Source organism: Euleptes europaea, chromosome 9, assembly GCF_029931775.1.
Source record: "Euleptes europaea isolate rEulEur1 chromosome 9, rEulEur1.hap1, whole genome shotgun sequence".
Classification (NCBI taxonomy): domain Eukaryota; kingdom Metazoa; phylum Chordata; class Lepidosauria; order Squamata; family Sphaerodactylidae; genus Euleptes; species Euleptes europaea.
In genome coordinates this window covers 28,562,128-28,576,608 of record NC_079320.1, presented here as the reverse complement: position 1 = coordinate 28,576,608, position 14,481 = coordinate 28,562,128, and the positions used below count along the sequence as shown (strand labels likewise).

The window sequence follows — 14,481 nt, the reverse complement described above, 5'->3', positions numbered from 1 at the left end:
AAATTAATATAGGCACATATTATTTTCACATGAACATTTGAAAGCTGTTACTTCTTTCCTACTTGTAACATTCCAGACTTTGACTACCCAGTTTTGTTCGGGGTATTTTTTTGGGGGGGGGGGTTACAACTTCTTCAGATTTTATTGTCTGTTTTGGAAGACGTATTTGAACATCCGTGATCTGAAAAGGAAATGGGGCAACATCCAGCAAAAGTCACACATTCATTTGATTCACTCAAATTAGCAGGGGAACATTTTCCTCTTCCAGTATGTTCTGTACAAGAACTTTACCTTCCCCAAAAAAGTATTAAACTGAGACTCCAAAGTGCAATTAACCAAGTGGAATTCATTAACCAGTTGGCACTGCAAAATTCATTCTCAATCCTGAGGGTGGGTGGGATCCAGCCATTTTTTTCGCTCAGTCTTTTCACATGGCTTTTGTCTGTGAAGGTCCCGTGATCCCCAGTATAGCCTTTTGAGCGGTCAAAGGGGATTCACTCCTCCCTTTTTCATCAGTAGAAAAGCTTGTTGGATCCAACCCAACGGCTAGCACGCCACACAGCATTATTTTCTCTCTGTAGATATTTATCAGTTATTCTTGCTGCACCTACTTATCACCAACACTAGTTAAGAGTGGACCACTCCCACACAGATTGGAGATGGGATATTTTATCTTAATTGGACAGGATTCTGTATCCATGTGTGTTCTACGTAGTACTGCAACACACCTACAGCTATCTCTCGCATTTCATGGCCTTTTGGCCGCACCTGATAAGAAAACACTATAGCCCTGTGCTGCACAATCCATCTGCATGTTGATTGGATGCGTGGAGGAGGAGAAGAGCAGGTGTGAACGCTCTGGACCTGCCTCCATGTGATCGCTGGCTAATGAGCACAGCACCTACGCGTGTCTGCTTCTTCCTCATGAGTGGCGATCGTGCTTTTTGAAGGTTGCCGATCAAGGGGTGGGAGAGTATGCTCAGACACTTCTTCAGTGTGTTCACACAGCACAGGTGACCTAGTGATCTCATGGGGACATGCCATTGCACTCATGCCTGATCTTACCTCCCACACTTTAAGTCAACATGCAGATGAGTCTTGTGAAAAGGCGTAAGGGTTTTCTTCTTTTTGTGTTCAGTGTATATGGACCTACTCACTTGGGTGACCAGTTCATACATTTAAGGAAGCGAGCTCACTCAGTAAATTTAAGCTGCCACCAGATTTCTTTTTTGGTACTGTTGCTTTTTTATTTGAAGAGCCAGCGTGGTGTAGTGGTTGAGAGCGGTGGTTTGGAGCAGTGGTCTCTGATCTGGAGAACCAGGTTTGATTCCCCATTCCTCCACATGAGCGGCAGAGGCTAATCTGGTGAACCAGGTTGGTTTCCCCACTCCTCCACATGAAGCCAGCTGGGTGACCTTGGGCTAGTCACAGCTCTCTTAGAGCTCTCTGAGCCCCACCTACCTCATGGGGTGTCTGTTGTGGGGAGGGGAAGCGAAGGTGAGCCGGTTTGATTCTGCCGTAAGTGGTAGAGAAAGTCGGCATATAAAAGCCAACCTTCTTCTTTCAAGAAAATGCATGCTTAAATCTCTCCCAGGAAATGATGGGATGTAATCAGTCAGTAGCTGAGCCCTTTTATGGCCACAGAGCTCTTAATTAAACTGCAGGGTGTCTCAGGGTAAGACATGCTAAGAGACTTTGGTAACACCCTTCCAGACGTGCCAACGCAACCTCTGTGTAGGTTGAGCTTTCGCACTGTCCTTCAAAAGGGAGTAAAGAAGTTGTTGCTGTTTCTAACTCATCACTGCCAGGTTGACATGAGTAATGAATGATTCATGTACCATTCGGCCTTGTGCTGTACTTGTCTCAATCTGTCAGTATCATTGACAAAATGAAAAAGGGAGCAATTTTTGAAGTATTTGTGTGGTCCGTCTGTGCTGTTACATAAGCAGTATTCCCCTGTGGCCTCAGAGCTGAGTAGAGATTCCGTGGCTATAGAGCTTAGAAGAACACAGCATTCAACTTTTTTTGGACATCTGATTATATTAATATTTTTCTCTTCCATGCATACATTGAAGATTAGACTAAATTACAATACACAATAAAATATAAGAAAGGATTACAACGAAGAACAGTCTTCTCTCATCCATCAACCAGTTTTTTAAAAAACCTAGCTCTTTAAATCATTCACCATAAATTTTTAACAGCCTTCCTAAACATCTCTGTAGCTCTCTCAGATCTCTTTTTATCTCGCCAAAGAGCTCAGAGAAACAAACATGGCTCTCCTCTCCACCACTTTTGTCTTCACAATGATCCTGTGAGGTAGGCTAGGCCGATGGAGAGATGGCATAAACCAAAGCGGCTAAAGGATTGTTTCGTCTCGATGCCTGACTGCAGCTAAGAGTGCAACTTTGTGATCCAGACATTGACTTTTTCCTTTACCTGGATGAATGCTCCAGACTGTGCTGTAAATCTCCCATATCCTTCTCCAGTCATCCACATTTGTCCCACCTCTTCAGATTTCATGCATGACGAACACGTTGATGTTTCCTGTTGTCTTGAAATGGCTAATGCATGTCGTTTTATGGGCATGGTCCAGCTGCCCAGAAATTTATTGAGCTTGCTATTGAAGTATGTGGTTGTTTTCTAATGAAGCATATTTACTTCCTTGTGACAGTGATATTTACTTTGCAGTCCTTTGGGTACAAAAGACATTTGCTGACAGAAGCTAAGCACTTCCAACAGAGCAAAGCAAAGACTAGTTATTTTGCTAGGTGCATACAGTGAAAGAGAGTAGGTCCTCACCTACTTGTGTATGACACCTAACAGCATACACTTCACTATGTTGGATGGTTGAAGGTTACAGATGAATAGGATCATCTGGTGCTGCAGAGTAGTACTTTCCAGGAAATAATCATTTCCTGCTTCTGTCTCTCTCTGGGGAAAAAATCTGTTAATTTCCTTTGACGGGTGGCCTGTTTACAAGCTACATGTAAACATATATAGGGGACAGGGGGAAATCAGACTATGCCCAGCGACCCCACCCCGTGTGCGCTTAGCAGAATTTGTAGACAGAACATATGCATGGGAGACTTTGTTCATGTTAGCAAGAGACCTAGCAAATAATCTCCAATCACGCACAGTGTTCCTGGGCATACTCTTTATCCATGTATGGCTCTCAAATGTGACCGGAGCAAGGCCAGCAGACATGCGCCCCCTGCGCCCCCCCCCCCCACATATGGTCACTCTCCCCTAGTGAAACTTCTCAACGGAGCTAAGGTGATGAAGTAGTTAGCAAATATGGTGTTGTTCTGATTTATATTACCTATGACCAGCAATTTAGATATGTATTGAAAGATTGTGAAAAAGGCTCTAATCTTCAACAGATTGAATTTTACCTTGAAAAGCCATATTTGTTCAATTTAAAAATGTAATTTGCCTTTAAAGAATTCTCAGGGTGTCTTACTTATGACGTCTAGAACTATCTGCAATCTACAAGAAAAGTTCTTTACTTTTCAAAGCACAGACAAATCCAGCTGCTTTAGCACAATGCCTTGTGAGGCTCCAAACTGTCTTTTGGGGAAAGACGTTCCCAAGACAGGGTGCCACCACAGAAAAGGCCCTCTCTCTAGTAGCCAGTTGTCTGACTTCTAAAAGTAGTTAATATAAATGAAGGAAAATTTAAAGAAAAGGTTTTGTTCTGAGTCCCCCAATTATTTCTAATAATTTGCCTGACAGGTAAGACAGCTTTTGGTAATAATAATAGTAATAATAATAAAGCATAGACACGTTTGACCTTTCAAAGGTATTCATGTATTATTTATTTGGGGATTTAAATGTACGCCATTAGGGAGGGGCCGTGGCTCAGTTTGCAGAGCATCTGATTGGCATGCAGAAGGTCCCAGGTTCAATCCCTGGCATTTCCAGTTAAAGGGACTAGGCAAGTAGGTGATGTGTGAAAGACCTCTGCCTGAGGCCCTGGAGAGCTGCTGCCGGTCTGAGTTGACAATACTGACTTTGATGGACCAAGGGTCTGATTCAGTATAAGGCAGCCTCATGCGTTCATGTGTACACCATAGATTGACATCCTCCAGGAGGGGCCTGGAGTTCACCCAGAATAACAGCTGATCTCCAGACTGCAAAGACTGGTTCCCCTGGAGGAAACGGCAGCGTCAGAGGGCCAACTGTATGACTTCACAACCCTACTGAGCTCCGTCCCCAAATGCTGCCCCTCCCCCAGGCGCCACTCCCAGATCTCAGGAATTTCCCAAGTCAGAGTTGGCGACCCTCGTATGCCCCCTGTCCGGCGAAAGAACATTAATTATTGTTCCTCATTTCCAAATGTTTGGAAGTAATTCTTTAGCAATACATCCTCTTTGTTTAATAGCAATCCAAAGTGCCTGAGATAGCAACGTATGCAAAACCAGAAGCATGGGTTCTCCACCACAGTGCTGCCAACTCTGACCGGTAGCCGCCCTCCAGGATCTCGAATAAAAGTCCTTCGAGCCCTTTTTAGAGTGTTGGCAGAGCAATCGCACCCTCACAGTGGGCTCCGAGGTTAATGCCCTGCCTGCTGAAGATGAGGGCGAAGAAGTGCAGTGCGAGAATCAGTTTTCATGATCAATTCCAAAATTGTTCCATTCTGCAGTGTACTTTCAGGTGCATTATTTAATTCATTTATGTCTCGCGATCTCCCCGGTGGGGATCTGAGGCGGCTCACATCGTTCTCCTCTCCTCCATTTGACCCTCACAACAAACCTGTGAGGAAGGCGAGGCTGAGAGAGTGTGACTGGCCCAGGGTCACCCAGTGAGCTTCTGTGGTACAAGTGGGGATTTGAACCTGGGTCTCCCAGATACTAGCCCAACACTCTTAACCACTACACCACACTGGCGTTAAAACAAAAAAACAAAACAAAAGCCTCATCGTAGAGCATTTATGTGCCGCAAAAGCAAGCAAGAGACCTGTTCTTTCCCAGAATGGAAGTGACGTGCATGTGACAAACCCGTTCTGTAATCAAACCTTTTTGTCTGTTTTCAGCAGATCCTCCAGTGAGGCGGGAGGCATTTAAAGATATACAGCTTACACGATTTCTCGTTTTTTTCCTTCCCCTTCCTTTGCATGAAGCCCGAGAACTTGCTTCTAGCGAGCAAGTCCAAGGGGGCGGCTGTAAAACTGGCAGATTTTGGATTGGCTATAGAAGTGCAAGGTGAACAGCAGGCCTGGTTTGGTAAGGAAACACTTTTTACCTGTCGCCCTTTCCCCCCCTGGTCTGTCCTGCAGTCTCTGCAGCATGTATAAATCAAACCTAGCAGTGCGGAAGCTGTAGCTGGTGGGCATATTGGGAGGACACCCTGTTTGTATCTGTAGTCAAGGCTGTTTTCATACGTCATTGTATAATGCATTGCATTAGAAAAGAGCAAGAGTCCAGTAGCACCTTAAAGATTAACAGCATTTCTGGCAAGGTACGAGCTTTTGTGAGTCACAGCTCCCTTCTGAAGAAGTGAGTGAAGAAGGGAGCTGTGACTCACAAAAGCTCATACCCTGCCAGAAATTTTGTTAGTCTTTTTTTAAAAATTTTTTTTTTATTAATTTTTATAACATAAAAAGAAAAGAAAAAAAAAGAAAAAAAGGAAAAGAAAAATAACAACAACAAGAAAAAAATATAATAACCAAAGTAACAATAAGAAGAAACCAGGAGTATCCGTATATATTCACTAATACAATTAAAAGTATCATTATTAAATCTATTAAGATACCCCTTTTCCCACCACCCACCACCCTTTGTGACCCTTCACCTGACTTCCGAAGAAGTGCTATGACAGTTTCAAACTTATTTGTTACTATAAAATATAAAAATATTTTTAAAAAGCTAATTTCTATAACTCACTAAGTAATTTAATAAAATCCGTTTTTGCCAGTTTATCCCAATATGAGGCGGCCTTTTTCCACATGTTTTTAAATTCTTCCATATCCTTTCCATGAAGGAATTCCGTTAATTTGGCCATCCTCATATATGTCCATAATTTCTCTCTCCAATCATTTATTAAAGGTTTATTCACTTTCTTCCAAATTTTTGCGATTACAATTCTTGCAGCAGCAAAACTATATTGACATATAATTCTATCATTATTATTCAAATTTCCTTGTGGGATTCCCATTAAACAAAATGCCGGTTTTCTTTTCACGGTAGTATTAATCAAGTTGTTAGTTTCCCTAACAACTTTTTTCCACCATGCATGCATAAAGGTACCTCTTTCCTTTCCACATTTCCAACATAAATCCGTCTCCCCTTCATTTTAGCTATCATCACCGGTGTTATATACCATCTGTAAAACATTTTATATAAATTTTCCCTAATTTCATTCGTAATTGTAAATTTAAACTCTCTTTTCCATAAATTTCCCCAAATATCTAAATCTATATTATATCCTAATTCCCTCATCCATTTCACCATTACTGGTTTAATTCTTTCCTGTTCTAGAAATTTTGTTAGTCTTAAAGATGCTACTGGACTCTTGCTCTCTTCTACAGACAGACAAACCCATCATGATGTAATGCAATGCATTGTATGTGTTATGCCATCACATTGTATTAATTCACTGCTTTTAGTGCATTGTTCCCTAAATTTGTAATCCAGTTTTAATCACTATTGGTTGTATTTGCCAGACCACATATTCTCCCTTTATCAGAGTGGTTTAATAGAGAATAAAAGCTTTTCACCAGTGTGCCTGATGGCATTCTCTGGATGACTTTGTGTTGTGTCCTTTGAAGAAGGCTTAGAAGAAAGTTGCATTTCATAAATGTCTGCATTACTACCAGACAGGTAGATCTTTTTCTACAGATGACCAACAATGGAAGACTTTAAGACCATCTAGCTCACCCACCAGAATTTTATGGACATTTTATAGGTAAATCTGGTATTGTATGAATAGTCTACTGTTACTAGAATCATAGTTTCTGTTTAGGATTTGCTGGTACGCCAGGATACCTTTCCCCAGAGGTGCTACGAAAAGATCCTTATGGAAAGCCAGTGGACATGTGGGCATGCGGTAAGATCATTTTAATTCCTGCAATCAGGGCAGTCTCATCTTCCTCTAAATGCCGCAGTATAAAGGAAAATTGAAATTTTCTATTTCCAGTGCTTTGCTGCTCCTCAAAACCCTGTGCTCAATTTATTTCCACATTAAGTGTGTTTAGATTTATTTCCCTAATTGTCTTTTCTCTCCTTCCCCCACCACATCTTAGCATTTATTGTCTGTGAATATTAGCAGCTTCTGACTCTTCTAGTCATATCCAAGTTCTACAGGACAAAAATAGTGTGGAAATATTTACTGAGAACAAATGTCCTTTAAGAAGATAGCCATGACCTACCATACAGGATTGTTAGGATGATTAGCAAGAAAAAGTCATGAAAGCATTCTTTGATAACAGGGCCATAACTGGGGAGGGGCAAGGAGGGCAGCCACCCCTGTGGTATGCAGAGAGGGCGGCAGAACTGCCTCTCCTACAGGTGGAGCGGGCCGGGTAGGAAAGGCAGTTCTGCCGCCCTCTCTGCATGCCACAGGGGCAGCTGCCCTCCTAACCTCCCCTAGTTACGGCCCTGTTTAATAATCAATCAGAGATGATGAATATGCATCACTTAGTTTATTCATGTTTACCTTAATGGTCTCAAGATAAGTGACACTTATCACTTGATGTGTGTGTGTGTTATGTGCCATCAAGTTGCTTCCGACTTATGAATTAATGACCTCCAAAACATCTGATTATTTACAGCCTTGCAAACTGAGGACCGCCATGGGTTGACTCTTTGATTGATTCACTGACACAGCTGTATGGGCAACACATTTTCGTACACGTGTCATTGTCATATCCAGTTGTCCGACCTTAAGATGATATTTGTTTGAGTCATTTCAGCTGAATGCTTCTGTGGATTTTCCCAGGTGTTATTCTCTACATTCTCTTGGTGGGATACCCTCCATTTTGGGATGAAGATCAACACAGACTCTACCAACAAATCAAGGCTGGTGCTTATGATGTAAGTAACATGTGAGGAAGATCTGAGGTAGAGCTGTACAGGAAAAAGGGCAGTTCTGTGGATACCTTCGCTCCAAGCCATGTAGGCCTTTAAAGATAAACACCAGCCATTTGAATTGTGCCCATTGACCAGCCAGTGCAGATCTTTCAACATGGAGGTGATCCAATCCATGTAGCTACGTCATCTTGAACCAGCTGAGGTTCCTGGACAGTCTTCAAAGGCAGCCCCCATGTATAGCACATGAAAGTAATCTGTGTGTGTGTTAAGTGCCGTGAAGTCGCTTCCAACTCATGGCAACCCTATGAATCAATGTCCTCTGAAACATCCAATCTTTAACAGCATTGCTCAGGCCTTGCAAATCGAGGGCTGTGGCTTCCTTTATAGAGTCAATCCAGCTCTCGTTGGGTCTTCCTCTTTTCCTGCTGCCTTCAAAGTAACCTACAGCATTAAAAAATCTCCTAAATAATAATCTGTAATACCAAAGTTACATACAAAATTATATTCATGCTTTGGCATCTTTTTCAGGTGTGGGAAGAGACTGGGAGGACAGTATTGATTCTTGTAACTGGCAGATGTAAAAAGTCACTGAACTGGCCATACCTGGAATAACTTTGGGTAAGGCCACCAAGGACCTGGCCTTACTCTGGCGTTCAAAACCACCAGATGACTCCCAATGTTAAATTAAAGGTTAAACTGAGTTCAGGAGTTAATTATGTCAAGAAAACCGATCATAGAAGCAGACTCTGCTTAACGCACCAATAAAAGAACACCCTCCTTCCTTTTCTAAGCTGTGTACATTTCCCCATTTTACTATTCAGTTAGATTGGTTACAGATTCTCACAGCTGTGATCTCTCTTGGTTCGCTTACAAGTTTGCATGTGCGTGACTGGGACAGAGAATTGTGAAATGAGCCGTGGAGATACTGGTGCTGCGTACCATATCTCTGTCATATTTTCCCACAGCCCAGAGAGTCTTTTAGACTGGCAGCTGCAGCAGCCAAAAGTCATTTCAGATTGACGGGAACTTTTCTCCTTTCAAATTCATTCTAATATGATACCTGTAGTAATATATCTCCAAACAGGCAAATGCCTATGTTCTTCGGCGTGATTATAATCGCTGTCCCAGAGGACGTCTTGCAAATTGCCTTTCATACAGTAATAGCTTATTTTCGGTAGCAAAGCCAGTGTTGCAGACTTAATAGGTGGAGTGGTGCTTGCCATCACAATGACACTTGGACTTCTGCTTGGATTTCTGCTTAGATTTCAACAAGCAGCAATCAGTGGCGTGCAGTTAGTACATCCAGAAGTCCATCATTCCCTCTTGTTTAGGAGACGAATATATCTTCATCCCAGCCCCTCTTTTCATATCCCCCTGTTAAAAATCTAGGCATGATTAGGCATTGTTCTTCACCTGCATTTATTTTTAATAACTTAATTCAGTAATCGGCCAGTCTGTATTATATTGTTGTAACTATTTCATCAGCCCACTAAAAAAATTGGGTAATGCTTGTAGTATCGTAGTGATGGTGGTTACGTTCAGTGGGTTTTCTCCACTTCCTCCTCCTTCCTCAACTGACACAGCTTTTAGCATAAGAGAGAAGTGATTTCACCTGGTTTCCCTCTACCCAATTGCTGCTACACCCCGTATTGTCTGTCATTTTGTTTGCGATGCTCTCCCAACCCTCCAAGAGAATTTTCAAAGCAAACAGGATGCTTGGGGAAGAGGAAGATGGGGAAAGGTCCACACCAGCAACTTGTTCCATGAACTTTTCCACTGGATCAAACCCAGTACTCTTCTTGTCCTATACTCACTCTGTACTTCTATTTGAAATAAAATTGTTCAGAAGGAGGGATGGGTCAAGAAAGCAATGTATAAGATCTCTTGAAATAGCTCTTCCATGTTCTCCTTGTTTGACTCTTATCTACTTACTTTATTTTGAGCTGTGTAATTTTTTTTCTCGTTCCAAGTTTCCTTCACCAGAATGGGACACGGTGACCCCAGAAGCCAAAGACCTTATCAACAAAATGCTTACAATCAACCCTGCCAAACGTATCAATGCATCAGAGGCCCTCAAACATCCATGGATCTGTGTAAGTACCATTCACTTGAGTTGAAATTAAATCAAAAGAGTTTCCGTCTACACATTAGGAAGAATTTTCTAACAGTTAGATCCCATCAGATCAAAGGCAACATGCTGCAAAGTATCAAGCTTTATTGTTAAATGGTGAAGCAGTGGAGTCGAACCTGTGTAGTAACAAAAGCTTCTCATTCTGACATGAAATTCCAGAGCTGATACAGGCATCTGGAGGAGGTTCCAGAAAACATTCGTGAATAAGAGTAATATTGAATAATCCTGCAGATATAAATACTTGCATTGAAACATCTCTTTTTTTTTCTTTGCCTTTAGCAACGTTCTACTGTTGCTTCCATGATGCACAGACAGGAGACTGTAGACTGCCTGAAGAAATTCAATGCAAGAAGGAAACTTAAGGTAAGTGAGGAAGACTACTTTATTCTAGATTCCAATATATTACGCTTCTTGAATCATACTGCATGTAAACCCTTAATTAGGACTAAATTGAAAAACCAATTTTTAAAAACCCTCATAAATCACATTGTGACAAAACTTATACCAATTGACGGTCTTTATATGAAACGAATATATTTGTATACAAGCATACCTCAGAGATGTTGTGGGTTTGCTTCCAGACCACCACAATAACAGAAATATTGCAATAAAGCGAGTCGCACAAATTTTTTGGTTTCCTAGTGCATATATAAGTTATGTCTACTTTATACGTTAGTCTGTTAAGTGCGCAATAGCATTATGTCTAAAAAAATACTGTAATAATAATGAAAAAGTTTGAAATATTGCAAGAATTGCCAAAATGTGACACACAGACACGGAGTGAGCACATGCTGTTGGAAAAATGGCACCGATAGACTTGCTCGAAAGCGCAATATCTATGAAGCACAATAAAACAAGGTATGCTTGTATGTTTACATGCAGAGAGCCAGTGTGGTGTAGTAGTTAAGAGCGGTGGACTGTAATCTGGAGAACCGGGTTTGATTCCCCACTCTTCCTCATGAGCGGTCGACTCTAATCTGGTGAACTGGGTTGGTTTCCCCACTCTTCCACATGAAGCCAGCTGGGTGACCTTGGATTCTCTCTGAACTCTCTCAGCCCCACCTACCTCACAAGGTGTCTATTGCGGGGAGAGGAAGGGAAGGTTTGATTCTCCTTATAAGGTAGAGAAAGTCGGCATATAAAACCAAATCTTCTTCTTCTTTTCCTACAGAGATATTACTGCAAACTTTATTGATAATTCTTTGTTTATCTCTGTAAAAGGGGAAAACTAGTTTGATCCCTGCCCTCAAAGTTTCAAGTAATCACCCTAATCCAGCGATTCGAGTGCACCTGCAAATTCTCCCCTGTTATCTATAATGTCTTGGAATGCCTGCATGGATCATTAAAGCAAATGAAGAATCCCCTGCACATGCATGTGAGCTCTCCAAAGCTTTGAATTGCAGCCAGTATTTCCTGTGACCCGCATTTGTAGAGTCCATGTCCCACTTTCATGTTATAAATTCATGTTTCATTAATACAATGAAACCAGATTTACAAATCCTCTTGGCTACTTTTTTAAAAGAAGAAAACAATGTGCACATTTAGAAAATAGTGATATAACCATTGCATTAGTCAGTATTAATGTGACATAATTTTTCTCAGAGTAGATGTTTTTGTCTGATGGCGCAAAAACGGAAGGAGAGAGTGGGAAAACTTCAGAACAGCTCATAATACTGAATAATGGATCTCAGAGTTCCTTGAAGCAATCTGTTCTTAACACACTTTATGGATCTTCTCATATAGGACTCTGTTAACACACCCACACACTACAAACCCTTTGCATATTCATTTTGAACATGAACATTTAGGAACTGTTTGCTTGTCCACTCAAATAGTCTTTGCAATCACAGATATAGGTTTTGTTCATCTTCAGAAATGCTGCATAGGGTATTGATCTTTTCTGCTGAATGTGTTTTCAGGGGGCCATTTTGACAACTATGTTGGCTACAAGAAACTTCTCAGGTACGTTCACCACACTGTAATCGCTATATTGTTGGATGCCTGAAATGTGATTATTGTAATCATAACCTTTTCTTCTGGTGGGTATGTTGAAATAATTCCTTTTTAATACATCTAGGTGTCATGTTTTAGATATCTGACATAAATGATATTTACTTTTGCTGTGTAGTGGCCAGGTGTAATTAGAATAAATGAGAATTCCAAGTGGGCACACTGTGAATTTCATAGGAGAATATAGCTTGTGACTGAAACAATTAAAGGGTATAGATACAGCTATCCAAAAGTGATTCTCATGATTGTAGCAGATGTAAAATATCCTGCCGCAAGTAATGAACATTGTCACTGGGAAGATGTTGTTTTCACACAGAATGTTCCCAGGATCAATCAGGATGCACCATGTAACTCTCTAGCCTGTGAATAATTGGAATACCACAATACTCATGAACCTGACCTTAGTGTCCAAAGCAGTCATTTGGGCGAATCAGGCGACATGTTTGAAATGCATTGATGACAGTTTAGTCGCTTGAAGCCTCTGTCATTATAGCTGCTTAGCATCTTCATGTGGTTGTCTTGAAATAAATCATGTCAATAAAGTATCCATTGATTTGTGGAAAACTCACTGTTTGGTATACAATGGAAGAACATTTGATTTTTATATCTTGACGCTTGATCGTGGCTTCAGATCCTAACATCTACTGTTCAAAGCTTTCAGATGACAAAACTAAGAAAGACTTCTGACTGGAAAGCTTCTGCCAGTCAGGGTTGAGAGGGCTTTTCTAGATGGACCGCTGGTTTGGAGTTACTTTATTTATGCTGCCCACTTTCCCACTTCTATGTAAAAAAGGCCCAAGGTGGCTTCCTATAAGCCAGATCCTGTACTTACATAATACATTGTTCAGTTAAGAAGATAAAATATGTTTATCCAGCGTGAAAGAAAGGTATGCTGATTTCATCATAATCAAAGAATGGGTATTGCATTTACCATTGAATAAAAATATTGTGACCAAAACCCACCATTTTTTAAACTACTTCTCAATTTAAGCTTTCTTTTGTTTGTTGATGTTATAGAAAGCTGGTCTTGAGATCTGAGTGTGTTCTAGTGATGTGAAAGTGACTGAAATGTTTTGACTGTCTAATGTTTCAGTTCTGTACGTAGGGGAAATAACACACCATCTTTTAAGCTATTTTTAAATGTAACCATCATTTCCTTTAGTGATGTTACAACCCACCTCGTGCCACTGATCGCTGACTATGTTCTAATGCTGTGAAAGTTATTGAAATATGTTGCCAACCTAAGGCTGCAGTTCTGCACATTGATGACTTAAGCCACAATTAAATTTAACAGTTGTAACTGTGCATAAGCATTGCGCCTTAAATCTACTCTGTCAGTTTTAATAACATAACATATTCAAACATAACCCTTAGAATCTGCAATCTTAATTTAAAAGTTAACCCTTTAAAAGCTATGCAAATGAAATATGTGCAGAATTGCATTTTTAGAAGAAAAAAATATCATCCCTCTTGGCTTAGTCATCTAACTTTTCAACTCATTTCCTTTTTCCCCTCTGATGAAAAGCAGTACATGGTATAGAGGCTTTTCACTCTTTACACTCCTTTAGATTTGAAATTGGTGTTCGTAGCTGCACACCAGGGGCATATTAAAAACTGGTAAATATTGTGAAAACCTATTATATAATTTTTAAAATCAACAACAATAAATTCTGCTGGAAAACCAAAATCACAAATAGTATCTACTGTAAATCTATAAAATCTGGTTAATTCTTTTTCTTTCTCTTGCACATATTTTTATACTCTGTAAAAACCACTAGTCTTGATGCTCAGTCTGTCATGGGTCACCAAGAGTAGATTATCTTCCAACAGCATGGCCTGGTCCCATGCCAGTTTTCATATGAAGAGTTGCTGTGCATTTCCTTGCGTAATATCTGTTGTCATCCCAATCCATGGGGTAAAGTTAAGCATGATACTCTATTGGGGGACACAAGTGGAGCACACTTGCACTTGGGACTCTTGGAGGATGGGGTCCCCAACAGAATAGCCTTTGAGACAATCAGCAAACTTCCCCTTTTCACAATGCTGCATGAAGACCCAGTCAGTAGTTATATTACTTTAATGGATGGGTTAAGCATAGTAGAGATGACAGTGGCCTTTTATGCAGGGACGTTTCCCCTCGGTCACCCCCACCGACTGCTTCAGGGCTTCCTTTTGATTATTCATGCCTTTTTCGCCCGTCAGAGATGGCCTCGCTCTCCCCGTGCATTTTACCCGCGTTTTCCCGATTCTGGCTAAAACATCTGGAAAACACGGGCAAAACACACACAGGGAGAGCGAGGTGACCTCTGA

At 40.9% G+C, this 14,481-nt stretch overlaps 1 protein-coding gene across 15 annotated transcripts in view; it reads left to right on the top strand.

Annotated features, from left to right (window-relative positions):
• CAMK2D (calcium/calmodulin dependent protein kinase II delta) overlaps window positions 1–14,481 on the top strand; it is a 164,540-nt gene that overhangs the window by 102,708 nt on the left and 47,351 nt on the right. For all 15 annotated transcript variants that reach the window (XM_056855971.1, XM_056855961.1, XM_056855970.1 and 12 more), the window contains exons 7-12: window positions 5,123–5,225; window positions 6,964–7,047; window positions 7,939–8,033; window positions 10,001–10,123; window positions 10,441–10,524; window positions 12,081–12,123. In XM_056855971.1, coding sequence (XP_056711949.1) covers window positions 5,123–5,225; window positions 6,964–7,047; window positions 7,939–8,033; window positions 10,001–10,123; window positions 10,441–10,524; window positions 12,081–12,123 — 532 coding nt within the window. The remainder of the gene's footprint in view (window positions 1–5,122; window positions 5,226–6,963; window positions 7,048–7,938; window positions 8,034–10,000; window positions 10,124–10,440; window positions 10,525–12,080; window positions 12,124–14,481) is intronic.